At 37.3% G+C, this 20,895-nt stretch overlaps 1 protein-coding gene across 5 annotated transcripts in view; it reads right to left on the reverse strand.

Moving 5' to 3' along the window:
- Positions 1 to 133: 133 nt before the first annotated feature.
- The window catches only part of GIN1 (gypsy retrotransposon integrase 1), a 30,789-nt gene continuing 10,027 nt past the window's right edge, over positions 134 to 20,895 (reverse strand). For 3 of the 5 annotated variants that reach the window (XM_070465867.1, XM_070465869.1, XM_070465868.1), the window contains 7 exons: positions 20,296 to 20,441; positions 18,338 to 18,531; positions 16,424 to 16,729; positions 9,801 to 9,992; positions 9,535 to 9,708; positions 8,792 to 9,074; positions 843 to 2,878 (listed from right to left, as the gene is read on the reverse strand). In XM_070465867.1, coding sequence (XP_070321968.1) covers positions 2,397 to 2,878; positions 8,792 to 9,074; positions 9,535 to 9,708; positions 9,801 to 9,992; positions 16,424 to 16,729; positions 18,338 to 18,531; positions 20,296 to 20,437 — 1,773 coding nt within the window. In that variant the 5' untranslated portion in view covers positions 20,438 to 20,441 and the 3' untranslated portion in view covers positions 843 to 2,396. The other 2 variants (XM_020890610.2, XM_020890614.2) reach the window with 2 other exon arrangements.

Below are 20,895 nucleotides of genomic sequence, written 5' to 3' on the forward strand. Positions count from 1 at the left end.
CATGTTTTCAAGCCAATATATAGTTTCAGATCCTAATCCTTAGCCTGTCTAACAAGGTAAACTTACCAATACCCTGTAGGAGCCCATTAAGTAACTACAATATTTTTAGATGTTTCAATGACACAGGAATAGGTTTCATTTAACACATTCAATAAATATTTATTAATGCAGTTCTAGGTAGTTCAAACAGTTTTTAAAAGGGGGGAATATTAAAAAAAAAAAAAAGGAAACTGAAAACATGGTAACAATACCAAAGTTTTGAGTTGGAATTTAGTTTACTTCCCAAGAAGCAAGCATGCTTTGTCTGTTGTTTTTGTAGAAGAAAAAATGATATCCATATATTACATGCTTCCTTTGCCTAAATATATATATACATATATATGCATTGACATTCAAATGAAGAACTTCAAATAAATTAAATAATTACAAAATAAACCTTCAGGATTTAGTCATTAAGAGTTTGTCAAGATACTTTTTCTATGTAATCTTTTTGAATGGAAAAGATAAGATTCAAGGTGATATATTCTCTAAACAGTACTTTAAATGAATTTTTGTGTTTACTAAGTTAAGTACTCAAGGACTTGGTTTGAAGAGTCCAAAAGACTAAAAGTCTGCTTTTCAAGAGCATTATGATCTTCCATCAGTGGAGAGATTTTGGCATTTCTGTATTCTAATAGCTCACGATCCTTGCTTGGCGTCAGTAACTCGCTGTCGACTATTCCAATGGCCGCATCTTCCACCAGAATACTTGCTTGGTATGCTCCAACTGGAAGCTCGGGCATTCCAACGTAGTCATGATCCGCCACTACTGCACCGTGTAAGGGATGGAGACCATCTGAAAGAAGGAACACAAGTGTGCCTTTCAGAACCACCATTAAACCACTTTAAAATGAAATAATGTAAAATAAGGAATAAAATCCTAAGTAATACAATTAACTATCAAGATTAATTTCTGGTGGGTTCTCTTATCTCCTAAATAAATACATGTTGAAGAATGAATAAAATGATACATGAATTTGACAGTTCATGCATACAGAATTCAGGAGAGATCAAAGAATTAAGAGAGTCAGACTTTTTAAAAAAAAATAGGAATAATATAAAGGAAAAAAATAATAAAAATAGGAATAATATAAAGGGATTTTTTTTTTACAAGTTAAAAAAAATTTTTTTTTATTGTGGTACTATTGATTTACAATGTTGTGTTAGTTTCAGATGTATAGCAAAGCGAATCTGTTATATACATATACATATATCCACTTTTGGGGGCTTCTTTTTGCTATAGGCCATTACAGAGTATTTCTTGGTCTGTCTTTGGTAGGTGTAAGTGAGGGGGTGGGAAGGGCTGAGAATCATGGTATAGGTTAAAAACAAAAGTTATAAACTATATTTTTGATGTTGATGATATCCTTAATATATATCTCAAAGCATTTCTGGATGCATTTATGGGGTCCTGAAAGATATTTTAACAAATGGAATTGTTAAATCCTTATATTTACAGCTTTAGATAATTCTTTAATCTTTATAGAATTCATATTAGGACAATAACATCAACTTGTCACACTATGAAGTGATAAACTACAATGAAGATAAAGTTCCTAGAATCAGGTTTATATAAGAGGTATGCGCAAGTAGGCAGGCTACAATGGATTAGATTAATTAGCTTCCTTAAGTCTAACTTAATATTAAAATGCTCATGAACTTTCAAGGTGTACCTAAATCCATACTAAAATACTGACAAGGAATTTTCCTTGTCAGTATTTTATTCTATTTTCAACAAATTTATCTTCATTATCAGGGGAAAAAAAGTGCTTAGAAGCAGGGTTAAACAGATAGCAAAGCAGCAGAATCTTTATAAACAAAGATTAATGTAGATAAAAGAATTCCTCCCCACATAGTATTCTAATTCATTACAACAAAGAACTATTCCACTACTACTGATTAGCTTCCTGGACTCCTGTCTTCTCTTTCTGGATTGTCTCCAAAACATTAACAGAATCTCTTAAAGATTTTAATAGCTTAGTTCAGTTCAGTTGCTCAGTCATGTCCGACTCTTTGCGACTCCATGAATCGCAGCACGCCAGACCTCCCTGTTCATCACCAACTCCCGGAGTTTACTCAAACTCATGTCCATCGAGTCGGTGATGCCATCCAGCCATCTCATCCTCTGTCGTCCCCTTCTCCTCCTGCCCCCAATCCCTCCCAGCATCAGGGTCTTTTCCAGCGAGTCAACTCTTCACATGAGTTTGGCCAGAGTAGTGGAGTTTCAGCTTCAACATCAGTCCTTCCAATGAACACCCAGGACTGATCTCCTTTAGGATGGACTGGTTGGATATCCTTGCAGTTCAAGGGACCCACAAGAGCCTTCTCCAACACCACAGTTCAAAAGCATCAATGTTTCAGGGCTCAGCTTTCTTTATAGTCCAACTCTCACATCCATACATGACCACTGGAAAAACCATAGCCTTGACTAGACGGACCTTTGATGGCCAAGTAATGTCTCTGCTTTTTAATATGCTATCTAGGTTGATCATAACTTTCCTTCCAAGGAGTAAGCATCCTTTAATTTCGTGGCTGCAATCACCATCTGCAGTGATTTTGGAGCCCAGAAAAATAAAGTCTGACACTGTTTCCACTGTTTCCCCATCTATATCCCATGAGGTGATGGGACCAGATGCCATGATCTTAGTTTTCTGAATGTTAAGCTTTAAGCCAACTTTTTCACTCTCCTCTTTCACTTTCATCAAGAGGCTTTTTAGTTCCTCTTCACTTTCTGCCAAAAGGGTGATGTCATCTGCATATCTGAGGTTATTGATATTTCTCCCGGCAATCTTGATTCCAGCTTGTGCTGCTTCCAGCCCAGCATTTCTCATGATGTATTCTGCATATAAGTTAAATAAGCAGAGTGACAATACACAGCCTTGACGTACTCCTTTTTTAGAACCCTCAAATTTTAAGTTCAAGAAACAGCAAAGTGAACATCAACAGCTCATTTAGATTAGAGATCAATGAAAGTTTCTCAGAGCAGATAAATGTGCTAATATATCCCAGAACATGATTCTACCATACTTATCCTCATACTAATATTGGAAGGACTGATGTTGAAGCTGAAACTCCAATACTTTGGCCACCTGATGCGAAAAGTTGACTCATTTGAAAAGACCCTGATGCTGGGAAAGATTGAAGGTGGGAGGAGAGGGGGACGACAGAGGATGAGATGGTTAGATGGCATCACCCCCTCAATGGACGTAAGTTTGAGTAAACTCCGGGAGTTGGTGATGGACAGGGAGGCCCTGGCATGCTGCAGTCCATGGGGTCACAAAGAGTCGGACGCAACTGAGTGACTGAACTGAACTGAATATGTGAAAAGCTAATTGAATCTATTCCAACCCTGTAAGTGACACATTTATGAACTTTAAATTTATAAACATCAAAAAATCAAACAAAGCTATGCTCTTTCCTAATAGGTGGCGTAAGTAGACTTGGGCTTGTATGGACATTTAGTTTTGCCCATTTACTTCTTCATTAGGGAAAGTGTACCTGGTATTTTAGTTTTGAAAGGTTTTCTAAGTTTAACCTTACCAATTCTTATTAATGCAAAAGCAGTAATTACATTGAAAATGCTGTTAAGATACACATAGTTGTGATGGAAATAAAAGTATGGATAATTGAAGGTGATAACAAAATAATTCTATGTTAGCAGGCAATGAAATGCTGAACAAGAGAACAATTCTGAAAGATAAAAAAAAATCATGCAACCCATGAGATGTGCTATGCTCAATAGTAGCAGGAAAGAAGAAAAAATGATCAGTGAAATCAAAACACCTTTAGTATGTGTTGCTAGAGGTTCAACATCAAAGTTTGCTATTAGTCTGTTAATAACAGAAAGCTAGGTAGTCATTTAAAAGAACTTGAAAGGTTAGGTAGGGTAAAAATGTTGCTGATGAAATTTTTCTAATAAGTCATGGAGAATTTCATAGATTCAGGGTACAATGCCACAATGTATTAGTGAGAACAGTTACTATAAGCATTTTAAGTATTCCAAATTGGATCTTTGCAGAGATCTTTGATGAAGGAAGTTTTCTGTTTCAAAATGTTTTTCCATACAGATAAAGCAGGTCTACTATAGAAAAATATGTTCAGTAAACATGTATCAACAGGGAAACTATGGTTAGATGTAAAGTTTTTAGAAGTTATCCCTTTGATTTCCTGAAAATGAATTCAAAGACCTTGAGTGTAAGCACCTCCTGGTTACACAGACTTTGAAACAAAAGGACTTGATCAACCTCACTTGTTTGTAAAAGACCAGAGCGTCCATATGTAACTAACCAATATATATATGAATGTATACACATACACTTTCTTTTAAGTAAGTTTAAAGTAACTGAGTGGGACAAAACTGCAGCGAATCAGGATTATACTCAGCAAAGTCTACACAAGTTACACTATATACAGTGGAAAACTACTCTGGAGATTTCAAGTTGCCTTTGTACAGAAAAAACAATTCTCATTCATTTGGAAAGGTCAAATATGTTTCCATCCTACTTTGTTCTAAATCTAGTGAAGCCAACAGAAATGTTCTTTAACTTCAGAAAAGATTACCAAAGATTTACCAGAAAGAGAGTTTTGAGGCCTTACATGAATGCTGAAATAATACTATTTTAGATATATTGGATTATTATAAAATATATTACTAAAATTATTTTCACCTACTTTTTTTAACATGATTACTAGAAAATTTTAAATTATATATTACATAGTTTTTTCATTATTTATCTATTAGACAGTACTAATTTAGAATAATCCTGAGTTACAGATAAAGAAAAGAACAAGATAAGGTTTTGCCCACAATATAAACAGAAATAAACAAAACCATATTAAAGGACTAGTCTACTCAGTCACATTACATGATAGAATTTACTTAATTTTTATTTTTTCATTCTATTGATTTAGTTACTAATATAAATGCTTGATGAAAGTATTATTTCAGTTTTGACCAGACTGACTGATTAAGTCTTTAGTTTCTCAGAAGGAGAGGTATTTTCAAGACATGTCAGGAAGATGTTATCAGCAGTTTTTACATACTTTTCCTTATTTAGTCTTAGAGTAAAAAACAAAGTGAGATAAGAATGTCAAAATTTCACTAAGGAGAAAAATAAAAAGCACATATTAAAACCAAAGCCTCAGAAAAGTCTCAGTGATTTGGATTAGCTTATTTTTTCAAAGAGAAAAAGTATAAGGTTTCAGGACAATTTTCTAATTCTGAAATGAAGTGTCCTAACTAATCCTATGCATGGTCTGATATCCTAAAACTAGTACATGCGTTGCCCTACTAGTACTTTTCTCATGGTAAAATAAATAACTGTAATTTGATACTACTTAATTATTATACCAGCTAAACCAGTACTAACAGAGAACTACATGATTCTGATTTTGAGATGACATAACTAAGAGGTCCAAGGGAGGCACTTTGCAGAAACTACAACTGGTCTTCATACCCCAAGAGCTGCGCCATGGATGTGGAGGTGGGGGGGGGCCATTCCATAACAAGGGACCTGGGCATGCGTGGATTTTGGTATCCATTGGGGTCCTGGAACTGATCCCCTGTGGATACCAACAGATGACTGTGTATTAATAATAAAGTGAAGCTTTATTTAATATAGGGACTAAGCTTTGTTTTCTATTGTGAGTGCAGACCATAACTGTGTTAGGCAGAATAGTGGACCCCTAATGGTAGCTATCGGAGAAGGCAATGGCACCCCACTCCAGGACTCTTGCCTGGAAAATCCCACGGACAGAGGAGCCTGGTGGGCTGCAGTCCATGGGGTTGCTAGAAGTCGGACACGACTGAGCTACTTCACTCTCACTTTTCACGTTCATGCACTGGAGAAGGAAATGGCAACCCACTCCAGTGTCCTTGCCTGGAGAATCCCAGGGACGGGGGTGCCTGGTGGGCTGCCGCCTATGGGGCCGCACAGAGTCGGACACGACTGAGCGACTTAGCAGCAGCAACAGCAATGGTGGCTATGTACTAATTCATGAACCTTGTGATTATGCTACCTGACATGGTAAAGAAGGATTAGGGTAGTGATGGAATTAAGGTTGCTAACCAACTGACCAATCAACCTTAAAGTAGGGTGAGTATCTTGGATTATCAGGATGGACCCAAGCATAAGTGTCCTGAAACGCAGAAGATGAAGAAGAATAGGAGGCTGGAGTGATGTAACGTGAGAGGAACTCTACTCCACTGCTGGCTTTTAAGACAGGAAGAGGACCACAAGTCATGTGATGTGAGCAGCCTCTGGAAGGTAGAAAATGCACAAAACCCCCCTCCTGAGCCTCCAGAAAGGAACATAGGCCTGCTATGCCTTACTGTAGCCCATTGAGACCTACACTGGATTTCTAAGTATAGAACCATGAGACAGTAAGCTTGTGTTGTTTTAAGCCACTAAATTTGTCATAAACTGTTACGGCAGCAATGGGAAACTTATAAAAGAATAAAAACCATTTCACAAACTGTGAGATGCAATCAGACCAAGGCCTTTAGGGGAGGCAGACACATAATGATCATGATAATTCCCAATCAAAACAAAATTACTCAAAATCTATGTCACATACAATAAGGAGTCAATAACATTCTTCCACTCAAAGGAAAATATTATGATTATGAAGAGACAGGATGGTATGGCATAAAATTTTTTGTTAAAATAGTTTTGAAAAGGTTCCTGGAACTGAACTAGACAGACAGACACACAGGCCTGCTTAAAACAGCAATGAGAAACACTGTCAACCTAGTACTGAATGTGCTCCCTCTGGATAAGAATGGGTGAGAAGTTGGCAACAGAAGCCTATCTGTTCTGGATGGTGAGCTTTAATGCAGTTATGATATCTTGAAGCTGGTAAGGGCAACAATGCAGACAAACCCTTAGTCCTTCTGGCTACACTATGTTCAAATTTATGTCAAAAGAATGGGATGACTACTCAGAGACATTATATTTGCTTTATTTTTTCTTTTTTTCCATTTATTTTTATTATATTTGCTTTAAATTTAGTTCAAAGACTTTAAAATCAGCTTCTGAGGTGAAGATTTTGAGGAAATATGTGATACTAGAGGAAAACATGACAGAAATCACATTTGTTTTGAATTTCTAACAATAAGAGGAACACAAAAACAGACCAGAACAAACAAGAACCAGGCTCCAGGAGAGCTAGATTAGTGCTTCTCTTGATCACAAAGAAAAATAATCTTATCCACCAATCTCAGGTTCCTTATATGTACACTAGTACTAATTCTGCAATTTCCTTTGTATTACTGGAAGAATAATCTGCAGAGAGTTTAAGCATGAAGCAAAAATTGTCCTGCTTCTGTTTAGAAATTGTTCTATTCAGCTGGATTCTGAAATATTCAGTAGTAGCAGAATGTTAGGTCTCTTTAAGAAATTCTTTGGCAAGAGCAAGTTACAAAACGGTGAAACAGATCCTGATGCAGTAACATTTTAAAAAAAGATTTTGCATTAATTTAGGAAGGTTAACACATTAGAAGGAATCAAGTCCTGAACACCAAAGATTGAGGGGAAAATCAGAAGAAAAGACGACCTGCACCTTATAATCTTTTGTTCCTATTTAACTTGCAGAAGGAAGAAATCACAAAGGGTAGCTTAGAACTGAGAAGGCACAAGGAATAAAAATGCTTCTTTTAATAGAGAATGAAGGTACTGGGAGCTTTCTGAGTTGGAATGATCCAAGATAAGTTTACTAGAGCAACTGCTTCTGTCATAAGCAGAAAGAAAGGTACTAGGAGCTTTCAACATGAGAGTTGTGATCCAGATCAGAAACAGCTGAACAGCCTCAAGGGCTTCATATCCTAAGAAAGAGGGTTATCTATTATCATTATTTTTGTAATTATTATTTACTTAAGGCTGTTAAATAACACAGTTGTTTATACTGTTTTAAAAGGCACTAAATTGCATCTTTCTTGTTACTCAGATTCAAATAATTTTGATGCTTTATCTTTCTTTACAGAAAAAACAAAAGTAACTTGCTAAGATACCAATTTATTCCCTCTCAGTTATCTACCTCAAAGAAACTCTAGAGAGCAGATACAATAGGACAAAATAAGAGCTTCAATAAAGTAGGATTTAAACTGAAAGCCATGTCAATTAGCTCTAGTCTACAAAAGAAAGTATTAGAGAAGATCAGGATATCTTAACTATTCAGATTCACGTTTTAGAGCAAGTAACATCATCTAGGGTGCTGTTCACCTCCTATAATAGCGTTTCATATCATTCTCAGTAGCGCTCACTCTCACCTTCTCTTCATCTATGATGGCCATGACTAAGATGCAACATTAAAAATGAATCATATTTTTAAACATCCCTTTATATATTTATCTCACAACAAAAAATTTGGCAAAAAAAATTTGGCATTATTTATCTTAGCTACTATCATGTCATGCTAAAAGTGACAAAATATGCTGAAAGTGAAAATAATGAAGATGTAATTCTTCCCTCTATGAAAGACGTCCAGTATCTTGCACATGAACTGTGAGAAAAAGTGTGTGAAAGTACACCAGAAATCAAAATAAAGTCTCTTACAAACTTGACAGTTTCAGAAGCCATATGCTAATAAAAAACACTCTTTGGGCTCCAACACTGTACGAAATTTTATAAAAACGAAAAGGGAAAATAAAACCCAACCAAAAGAAAGGCAGGGAGGAGGAGGAGAGATTTCTTATAATTTAACTTCTCTTTTCATTCAAAGAAAGTAAAAATGTAGAGAAGGGACAGATATTTACCTTGTTCATGCGATTCTCTTACATAGGGCTTCAGGTGGGACATTTTGATAGGTCTTTTAAGTCTAGCTCCAGTGCTGTCCCGCAGAACAGCACATCCATTTTCTGTAATATAGTCTATGACACAAGGACCGACCCATTCAGACTGGAAACGACCATCCTTCCACCAGTTTTTCCTCTGCCGTAAAACTTCATGACCCACTTTTAGATGAAATGGATTTAATTGCTTTGGTTTCTTTTTAACAATGATTTTGCTTTTATTTAGTTCATCAAAATTGTTTTCCACCTGCAAGTATTAAAAAAAAAAGATGAAAGAGCTATAGTTTCTTGAAAGTAAATACAGATAATATTATAATAAAAACATTATTGAAATGCTATTGAAAGCTAGGGAAGAATCCCATTTAATTTTTTTAAACAGTATTTCAAAATCAGTATTATTACCCTAACTTTATAAAGAAAATAAAGTAATATGAGATGAAGTAACAGGCCCAAGTTAAACAACTGGGAAGCAAGACCAGGGATTTGAAAATTCAGCTGTACCTTCATTCCAAAACACATGGTCCTATTAACGCCTCTCAGAATTTCACAGCTAATAAACAGACTGTTTAATCAAGACATGCAGAATTCAATTGAAAAAACTGGGTTTAAGTGAATATCATATGTATGTGTGTGTGTGTGTATATGCTGAAATAACATTTTTATATCACTTAATAGACTTTTTATAGTTTTTTTCCTATTAGAATCACCTGGTCCACTGAAGTTGTCTTATTCTCCATTATTTTATCAGCTTCTTTAATTTCATCTAGAATTTTGGCAAACATACTTGTATTATCACCATCCACTTCACGAATATCTGAAGATTCAGGCATGTAAGGATTTCGATTAAACATTTGAAAATATGGTGTGTTTTTAGTAGGTTCCTATCAAGAAAAATAAACAACCATTTGTCATAAAACATGCAGCCAAGAGATAATCATAACTCAAAAGTACTGAATTATAAAAAGATACATACCAAGTGAGTAACATTGAAGGCGAATGAAACAGCTGATAGGTGATCATCCCAGTCGTTTGGGTAGTCAGCACAATGTTTGGAAAGAAATGTTTTGATTGTGCTAGATGTACTTTCAGTTGGATTCATTGTTTGGGAGGCTTGAGGAATAACAATTTGCTTTGTGCCAAACAATTCACATAGTTCTACATTGATCTGAAAAATATATTAAAAAAAAACAGTGACTTTAAAAGTTTGTATTTTATTTTTCCCTTGATTGAAGGGTTTCAAAAGAATTTAAATCTTGCCTTTTCCTTGACCATTTGTTTGCTGTGTCACTTGCTAAGTCATGTCCGACTCTTCTGCGATCCCATGGACCATAGCCCCGCCAGGCTCCTCTGTCCATGGATTTCTCAGGCAAGAATACTGGAGTGGGTTGCCATTTTCCTTCTCCAGGGTATCTTCCCAACTCAAGGATCAAACCTGCATTTACCGCCGAGCCTGGGAAGCCCATTCTATGAAGGGTAGTTTGGTGAAAACTAGACAGTATCTAGAAACTTGATTACTGTCAGTAAGCAAAAAAAATAAGTGAGGGGACCACTATGGACTCCCACATGTTGCAGATTCTCACTTTTCTCCCAAGATGCATTTAAATACCATGTGCGACACACGATCTTCTGCTTTGTTGATTCAGGAGACTATTATCAATTTATACATATTAGTAAAAGCTTCATTTCTTTCTTATTGGATGGAAAAAATAAAAGCTCTTAGTCATTCCTTATTTTGCAGATGACTGCTACTTTAGTCAAGGTAGGCAAGTTACAAAACACAAGCAGGCTCAGGGGTTCAACTCAAAACGTTTACTACTTGCGAGGACAAGGTCCAAGCTGGGCCTCAGCAGTACATGAGCCGTGCACCTCCAGATGTTCAAGCTGGTTTTAGAAAAGGCTGAGGAACCAGAGATCAAATTGCCAACATCTGCTGGATCATCGAAAAAGCAAGAGAGTTCCAGAGAAACATCTACTTCTGCTTTATTGACTACGCCAAAGCCTTCGACTGTGTGGATCACAATAAACTGTGGAAAATTCTGAAAGAGATGGGAATACCAGACCACCTGCCCTGCCTCTTGAGAAACCTGTATGCAGGTCAGGAAGCAACAGTTAAAACTGGACATGGAACAAAAGACTGGTTCCAAATAGGAAAAGGAGTACGTCAAGGCTGTATATTGTCACTCTGCTTATTTAACTTATATGCAGAGCACATCATGAGAAAAGCTGGGCTGGAAGAAGCACAAGCTGGAATCAAGATTGCCAGGAGAAATATCAATAACCTCAGATATGCAGATGATACCACCCTTATGGCAGAGAGTGAAGAGGAACTAAAAAGCCTCTTGATGAAAGTGAAAGAGGAGAGTGAAAAAGTTGGCTTAAAGCTTAACATTCAGAAAACTAAGATCATGGCATCTGGTCCCATCACCTCATGGGAAATAGATGGAGAGACAGTGGAAACAGTGTCAGACTTTATTTTTCTGGGCTCCAAAATCACTGCAGATGGTGATTGCAGCCATGAAATTAAAAGACGCTTACTCCTTGGAAGGAAAGTTATGACCAACCTAGATAGCATATTAAAAAGCAGAGACATTACTTTGCCAACTAAGGTCCGTCTGGTCAAGGCTATATCGTTTTTCCAGTGGTTATGTATGGATGTGAGAGTTAGACTGTGAAGAAAGCTGAGCGCCAAAGAATTGATGCTTTTGAACTGTAGTGTTGGAGAAGACTCTTGAGAGTCCCTTGGACTGCAAGGAGATCCAACCAGTCCATCCTAAAGGAGATCAGTCCTGGGTGTTCATTGGAAGGACTGATGCTGAAGCTGAAACTCCACTACTCTGGCCACCTCATGTGAAGAGTTGACTCATTGGAAAAGACCCTGATGCTGGGACGGATTGGGGGCAGGAGGAGAAGGGGACGACAGAGGATGAGATGGCTGGATGGCATCACTGACTTGATGGGCATGAGTTTGGGTAAATTCTGGCAGTTGGTGATGGACAGGGTGGCCTGGCGTGCTGCGATTCTTGGGGTTGCAAAGAGTCGGACACGACTAAGTGGCTGAACTGAACTGAGGACAAGGTCAGCCACAGGTCAGGGTGTCTCTCCAAAGCAACTGTCCTCCCCTTGGTACCTCAACAATCTTGGATGAGAGAAAATCCACTATCCCTTAGTGTAATACCTGAAATATTCAGTTGATTCTCCAGAGAGAGAATAAGACTGGAAGAATGAAGAATTGAGCATGAAGTTTTTAATACTTTGGGATAAAAATGGAACACATTCATTCATTTAATTTCTCTGGCCAGATGTGTTACTCACCTGCAAGAGGCTAGGACAGCCTATCTGGAAGGCTAGAACTAGTTATTGCTGAGCACCAATCAGAAAACAACAGATGGTTATGTATATTTTAATCACTAATAACTACAGAAGCAACATAAAGATAACACAAACTGAAAAATTAAGAAAACAAATCTATAACCTCATTACTCTTAAAAACCCCATACAATTTGTATAGTTAACTATACAAATTTTTGTTTTAGCTTCTTTACATCTATTTTTTTAATTTCTAAAAAATTTTTTAAATGTATTTATTTTTAATTGGAGACTAACTGCTTTACAATGTTGTGTTGGTTTCTGCCATACACCGGCATGAATCAGCCACGGGTACACGTATGCCCCTCCCTCTTGAACCTCCTTCCCACCTCCCACCCGATGCCACCTCTCACGCTTGTCACGGAGCCCCGGGCTGAGCCCCCTGCGTCATACAGCAGACGCCCGCTGTCTGCGTTACACGTGATGTGTATGTTTCTGAGCCCCCCGCGTCATAGAGTAGACGCCCGCTGTCTGCGTTACACGTGGTAATGTGTATGTTTGAGCCCCCTGCGTCATAGAGCAGACGCCCGCTGTCTGCGTTACACGTGGTGATGTGTATGTTTCTGAGCCCCCTGCGTCATAGAGCAGACGCCCGCTGTCTGCGTTACACGTGATGTGTATGTTTCTGAGCCCCCTGCGTCATACAGCAGACGCCCGCTGTCTGCGTTACACGTGGTGATGTGTATGTTTCTGAGCCCCCTGCGTCATAGAGCAGACGCCCGCTGTCTGCGTTACACGTGGTGATGTGTATGTTTCTGAGCCCCCCGCGTCATAGAGCAGACGCCCGCTGTCTGCGTTACACGTGGTGATGTGTATGTTTCTGAGCCCCCCGCGTCATAGAGCAGACGCCCGCTGTCTGCGTTACACGTGGTGATGTGTATGTTTCTGAGCCCCCCCGCGTCATAGAGCAGACGCCCGCTGTCTGCGTTACACGTGGTGATGTGTATGTTTCTGAGCCCCCCCGCGTCATAGAGCAGACGCCCGCTGTCTGCGTTACACGTGGTGATGTGTATGTTTCTGAGCCCCCCGCGTCATAGAGCAGACGCCCGCTGTCTGCGTTACACGTGGTGATGTGTATGTTTCTGAGCCCCCCGCGTCATAGAGCAGACGCCCGCTGTCTGCGTTACACGTGGTGATGTGTATGTTTCTGAGCCCCCTGCGTCATACAGCAGACGCCCGCTGTCTGCGTTACACGTGGTGATGTGTATGTTTCTGAGCCCCCTGCGTCATAGAGCAGACGCCCGCTGTCTGCGTTACACGTGGTGATATGTATGTTTCACTGCTACTCTCTTAATTTGTCCCCAGCCTCTCCCGCTGCTGTGTCCACACGTCTGTCCTCCCTGTCTGTGTCTCTACTGCTGCCCTACAAATAGGTTCATCAAGACCACTTTCTAGAGTCCATATATTTTTTTACATAGTTATCTACATAAAATATGTATGTATATGTAATAAAATCTTTTATCCAGATTTTTAATTTAACCAGAAGACATATATGCGTGTGTGTGTGTACGGCTCTTACTGGATCTCTGGCAAATTGTTTTACAAGAGTTAGTTTCAAGTTGCAATTCTACCAGTAATGTAAAGCTGTATTATTTTGCCTGTAGTCTACTTGGCATTTTTGTTATTATTACTATTTTTCTTGATATGGATAAACAAATAATGGTGTTCATTTACCTTACTCATTACTATTGGGTTTGAACCTTTTTTCATATTATTTTTATTCCCTCTTGTGAATTACATTTCTGCCACTGACTCAATTTTTTGTTTGAATCTTTTATAATAAAGGCATTAGCACTTTCCTGCATGAATCTGATTTTTGTTGGCCTGTTTCTTGGCCTTTATGTGTTGGTTATTTTACCACATATAAATTTCTAATTTTTAAATATTTGGTGATTTTTCCATTCAAATCTATGCCTCTATTCCCTAAGCCTGGAATGTTAACTCAGTCTTAGGAGACTTTTTTTTTTTTAAGTAAATTGAATTTTTGCTTGTTTCAATTAAAAAACACAAAAATTTTAATTTATCTGAAAATAATTTTGGTATGCAGTAATTCTAAAATCATATTATAAAATAGAAATAATTAGAACATTTTTATTTATGCTGTTAATTAAATTAAATGTATTAAATAATCCTTCCCCAATCCACTCTCTTGTGATACTAGCTCTCATTTTAAACATAATTAACAAATTCTGTGCCAAAAGGCCCCCTTGGCATCTGTTGGACACCTTGGAAACTACTAGCTTAAGGTAGTTTACGTTTTCAACATTAAATTAGATAAGACTACATTCCTCTCGATAATGATGTATCTTTACAGAGCTGTTCTTTGATAGGTGCTATGATTCCCTAGTAGCTCAGACAGTAAAGAATCTGCCTGCAATCCAGGAGACCTAGGTTCAATCCCTGGGGTGGGAAGATCCCATGGAGAAGGGAATGGCAACCCATTCCAGTATTCTTGCCTGGAGAATCCCATGAACAGAGGAGCCTGTAAGCTACAGTCCATAGGGTCACAAAGAGTTGGACACAACTGAGTGACTTTTGCTCTATGCTCTATGATAAAGAGCAACAATTGTATAAAAGTCAGTGTGAAACAGGAAATGATTATAGTGTCCAATCTGATTCCAAGGTTTGAAAAACTAAGCAGAGGTCAACAGGTATATGTGTCCCATTAGTAGCTAACTGCAGCTATTTAAGAATGAAATTAAAATAGTTTTCTATCAATTTATGACTACTATTCTCTTAAATGGCTAAGTGATTAGGACGCAGACTCTAAGTTGTTTGGACCTGTATAGAAAGAGTTAACACAACAGAACTAAGGCTGCTGTCCTGTGAAAGTCCTGCTTACAAGGTTGGCCCTTGGCTGATGACTAGGAACTTGGATTCTGTGAGGGTTTCCACCATTCCCTAACCGATTAAGGGTGGTTCATGGTGCCTAAGGGCTTCCCTGTGGCTCAGAGGTTAAAGCGTCTGCCTCCAATGCGGGAGACCCGGGTTTGATCGCTGGGTTGGGAAGATCCCCTGGAGAAAGAAATGGCAACCCACTCCAGTACTCTTGCCTGGAGAATCCCATGGTCTGAGGAGCCTGGTAGGCTACAGTCCATGGGGTCGCAAAGAGTCGGACACAACTGAGCGACTTCACTTTCACTTTCATGGTGCCTAAACTGTTTTGCAAAGAAGGTGGTTTACGCTGAAAACTTCTTTGGAGAGCCTAGAATTTTTGGTGCCAATGTAATCAGCTCCCAGTTAAAATCCCAGGCACCAAGTCTCTAATGAGCTTCCCTAGTAGACAACAATTTACATGTGTTGCTACAACTCTTCACTGGGAGGATTAAACATGTCCTGTGTGACTCCACTGGGAGAGGATGTCTTCCAAGTTTGTTCCTGGTTTTCCCCTGGACTTACCCCCATGAGCCTTTTCTCTGCTGATCTTGCTTTGTATCCTTTAATCATATAAATCTCAGGCATGAGTATGACCATTTGCAGAGTCCTCCTAGTGAATTATTAATATAAAACCTGGAAATCACTTTAGGAACCCCCTGGCCCAAACCCTAACTATTTAATAAGTATAATTTTAGGTATTTCTCCTGGATTGAGATATCAAAGGTGCTGTGAACTTAGTCTGGTTACTTATACCAGTATTGTGTCAATTGTAAAAATTTAATAATATGCCTGAAGTATAGTAGCTATATTCCTTTGTTAGAATTTTTGTATATATTACTGTCTGCTTAATTTTTAAGGTTAACTTTAATTTGGATAAAGGCCAGGGCAAGGGAAAATGCTTCCTCCTTTTTAATGCTGATTAGAAATCCATTAATTATATAAATTAATTTTGATTTGGGAAAAATTGATATTTTAATATTGAATATTCTCATTCATGAACATGATGTATAATACTTCTCCATTTAGTCAATTTTCCTTCTACATGTCAATCACAGAATTTTTAAGCTAGTAGCAAAAAAAGACTATTTGGTCCAATCTCCTCATTTTAGTTTGAAGAAAGCTAAAGATAACTTCACAATTATTTAGTGGCATAGTAAGTATTGATACTAAAATACTGGTCTCCTAATCAAAAAAAAAAAATTTCCAGTCCAACTAATTTTGTATTATACAATATTAGACCTTTACATCTGTAGGAATTTATCTAAACTTATTAAGTATCACATAATAAACTGTGTTGGGTACTGAAAAGTGAGTAAAATATGCTCCTAGATCTAAGTAGCTTATTTGTCTTACCTGATGAATGAATTCATCTCTTTGGTCCATTATTATTTTCTGAGGAGGCCCATATAAGAAAAATATGTTGATAATAGCTTTAGAAATTTCTGATGCTGAAACATCACAAAGAGGCAAAATCACAACCCATTTTGTGAACAAATCTGTCATGATTATAGCATATACATGACTTCTGTTGCTTGTATGAAATGGGCCCATCAGATCAACAGTAACTATACTCCATGGATTCTCCACTTTGAGAAGGTGCTGTTTAGGTGCTAGAATAACTGTATTTTTTGCCACTTGGCAATGCTGACAAGCATATACCTATAAAACGGGCATACAATAAAGAAAAGATATGCAAGTGTTAATATATCCAATATAAAAAAAGCAATATTATAAATCTGAACTTTGTAACAGTTGATACAGGAATTTTATGTTTTGAGGGAGAAACTTTTGGACTGTACTCAGAATAAAATGAAACTTATTCAGAATAATCAAATATTACTTGCTACTACTATTCAATGACCACCTTAATGGGTCTCATTCACATGGAACATAATTCTGGTTTATAATCAATAAATATTTATTAAATGAATAGATCTCAAAACACATTTGCTATAATTTTACATCAGTACATGAATATATAATTTCTATAAGCAAAAAAAGATTTTTCTTTTAAAGATACCACTCTAGTAAGTTCTTTCATTCATCTACTGCAATAATACTTATTAAAATATAACTTTATTCAAACAATATTTTTAGGTACCAGAAATTCCTCTAGGTCCTAGGAAAAGAGTATGAACAAAAATACAGTCAATGCTGTCATGGAGTTTTCATTTTAGTGAGATGAGAAGATATAAATTGACCAACTTATGGAAGGTGCCATTGTTCAACATATTTCTGGAATTCTATTTTGGAAACTACTTTCAAATAAAGGCCCGAACAAAATTTTTAAAATGATTTTACTGAAATATAGTTACTTTTGATTAAAATTTTTATTTTCTAACTTAAACTAGTTCTCATCAAAATAACCTTACATCCAAAAATCATTTCTCAATGATAAGGATTTAAAGATTTCACTGAATGTCGGAAAAGGAGTGTGTGGCAGGTTCTAAAGGTGAATACAAACACTGAGGTCTTTGGAATACCTTCACAGACTCACAAACGATACTTGGTTAAATTAAATATGTTAATTTTTTATGCCTGAAATGACAGTCTTTTAATGCACTATCACAATTATTAAAGGATCCTCACACATAAACCAAGGAATTTCTACCATTTGCTACAGAGAGCCCACGACCACACTAGTAGGGATCAGCTGACCTAGCAGCAAGAATCCCTGAATTTTCTATCAGAAGAAGCTGAAGGTCCTAATGGGTTATAAAGTTACAAAACTCAGAATAACTTCATTATCTTCACAACTTGATTTGTTGGTTGGGGGTTTCTGTCATACTTGACATTTTCCATGTCAAGACAGTTAACAGGCACAAAAGATGAGAAGCATACTGGGCTTGATTTATCACGAAATATTCTCTTGTCAAGAAAAGACTACATGAATGTTATTAAAAATGTAGTGACTTATTTTTCGTCAAAGAAACTTCAGCCCCATTTAAATTCTGCCACACAAAATAGTTCAATGATGAAAATCTGTGCCTAAGATAATCTAAATATAGTAAATTCAAATATCTAAATAATGCCTTGTTCTACTTCAAATTATATTTCAGTGATTTTAAAGAAGACTGTTGAAGGGAAATAAAACTCTCTTTAAATGTTCTGCACAAAAAACTACCCATACAAAAAGTACTTAATGAGAAGTAACCATACAAAAAGTACTTAACAAGAAGTGATATCTAGAGTTAATCTGCAGCAACAATGAATTTTGAATGTATACTATAAAGACATTTCCAAATATTCTGAAGACACAAGCCATACCCACTGTTTGACATCACTGGTCACAGAAGTCCAGTAGTAGCGGGACTCCACCAGAGTGAGGGTTCTGGAGATGCCATGGTGGGCGCCAGTGTTGCTTTCATGGCACTCTCTTAGGACTTTCTTTTTTTCTTCTTCTGAGACAACTACCAAGCGATCCTGTTTTCTGTCTTTTCCGACATAAAACAGCTTCTTTTCTGGAATAAAAAACACCAAAATGATATCATTGCAATTTTTAGACATCTGTATATTTTTAAGTTAATCACAGCCTTATCTTCAAACCATGAAGGTTTTTATTTTGGTTAAATCTTTCTTCCTCTAAGATAGAATATTTGTGATGATGCTACCATACAATCTGAAACATCTTCAGCTATTATACTTACTGGATATGTAAAATGAGCTGCTATAGTTTTGTAGCTATCAAATCAAGTAGAGCTAGCTTGTTCACCAAAGCACAATGTAATATGGGAGTATAAAATCATCTTCCTATGGGAGTAATCAAACTAGAAAAACACTTGCAGCAGGCACCTCCTAAAAATAGCATGAATTAGCAAATAAATTATGTACAGATAAGCAACTTCTGGAATAGAGTTTTCCAAAAGAGTGTTTCATCAGAGCTGTATTTTTGTAAGCCGCCACCTCTCAAGTTTTTCTGGATTTGAGTAGGAAATAGGGTTGGTAAAGCCAAGAAAGTAGCAGAACTTATATCTTCAGGACAGTTCTGCTTTCCTTTGGATACACCTAAAAGAGCCTATGACTGGGCAGTGTATTCAGGGCATGAAGAGAACTGCCACTTCTCCAGCATGGACGAATATTCAAACTCCAAAAGACACCATTATTAGTGTGCTTAGCTAAGAATACGCTGAGTGGAACATTCCTTACCTGAATTAGAAAGTAAGCAACTTGAGGCCAGGAGGCTAATCTACTTCATTCATCAGCGTGTTCCCAAGGCCTAAAATGTGACTGGCACACAGTAGGAACTCAGTAAACAATTGGTGCACGAATCGTTAGATGAACGAATGAACAAATCCCCTTTAGTGTAAGATGTAACAGGTATGTAAGAGACATAAGAGACGCAGGCTCAGTCGCGGGTGGGGAAGACCGCCTGGAGAAGGAAATGGCAGCCCACTGCAGTCTCCTTGCCTGGAGAGACCCATGGACGCAGAAGCCTGGCGGGCTACGTCCGCGGGGTCGCAAAGAGGGGGCCGTGGCTGAAGCAACCTAGCATTCTTAAGTTTAAGGGTGTTACTGGAAGGGGTGTACACAGGGAGAAGTAAATAGGTATTTATTTATGATCTTAGAAGTTTCTTGACCTGCTTTGAGAAAAGCCTGATTCTGTACCTATAGGCAAAATTTCCATTAATAACACCAACATTCATTTAGCCATCTGATGACTGTACTTTTTACTTATCCATCTCAAACTTCTCTTCCCTTTTGGAGGAGGAGGACAAAGAGGGGAGAATGATCATAATCTTTCAAGATAAATATTCCACTGCCTTTCAAACATTTAATTCACTCACGGAGATTAGGCATTCAAAGATAAATATGCTCCTGAAACCATTTAACAGCAGTGAGAGGGAGGAACCACAGAAATAATAAATAAGATAACTTGGTCAACATTTTCATATCAGGCATCAAGTCAGTTCTTCATTGAGCGTGACGTGAATGCTTGCAAGTGCACCACTAAAGTAGGACTCACCAAGGGACAAGAGCAGTGTTAATTTAGACAAGTGTTCTGGTTTTTTTCATGCTATCATTTTCTGTCTATGATTTAAAATGCCCCTTTCATGCTTACTAGCCTTCAGTTGGCTTCAATGTGATTTTTATTTTGCTTTCGACTGAATGGCATTATCACTTTAAGCAACAACCAATTGCTACAGAAATTCTCAGGACTCCACAAAGGACTCCACATGGAGAAGCACCTACATAAAACTCTATACTAAAAATGGGGGGTATTTTACCTTTGAAGACAAATTTTTTTGCTGCTCTTCTTATGCCACTTCTCTCACTAGGCAGTGTAGTTGGATGATATTCACCAGTTCGTTTATAATATGCAATCTGTTTAAGATGAAGGTCACCATTTTTTCCACTACGAACCATCATGAACCTAGGTAAAAGGTATTTAAAGATACAATTTAAGTGATAAGCTAATTCAGCTGCTATTTCAGTTCAGGCTTGTGTCATATTTGTGCTTATCCGTGAATTGAACTTTCCTGGAATATTATCAGTGACAAGAAATAATTGCAGTATAGAAAAGGAACAGTATGATATATATTAACTAGAATATTCAAATGCTATTTTTGAGATACAACATGACACATTATCTTATCTCTTTCCAAGTGAAAAGAAATACTGAAAAATTTCCACATACTAGGAAAAAAGGAAATAAACAAGTACACTTCAAAAAGTTTGCTTAAAGTCTCTTATTACACATCACTTGAAATGTTACTTATATAGGATGGTTCTGTTATGTGACATTTAAATAAATGATAGGTGATAAGAGGAAAAATGTAGTTTTATGTTACTTCTAAATATACTCATGGTCACAAAAAACCTAAATC

The sequence above is a fragment of the Odocoileus virginianus genome, chromosome 3, assembly GCF_023699985.2.
Source record: "Odocoileus virginianus isolate 20LAN1187 ecotype Illinois chromosome 3, Ovbor_1.2, whole genome shotgun sequence".
Classification (NCBI taxonomy): domain Eukaryota; kingdom Metazoa; phylum Chordata; class Mammalia; order Artiodactyla; family Cervidae; genus Odocoileus; species Odocoileus virginianus.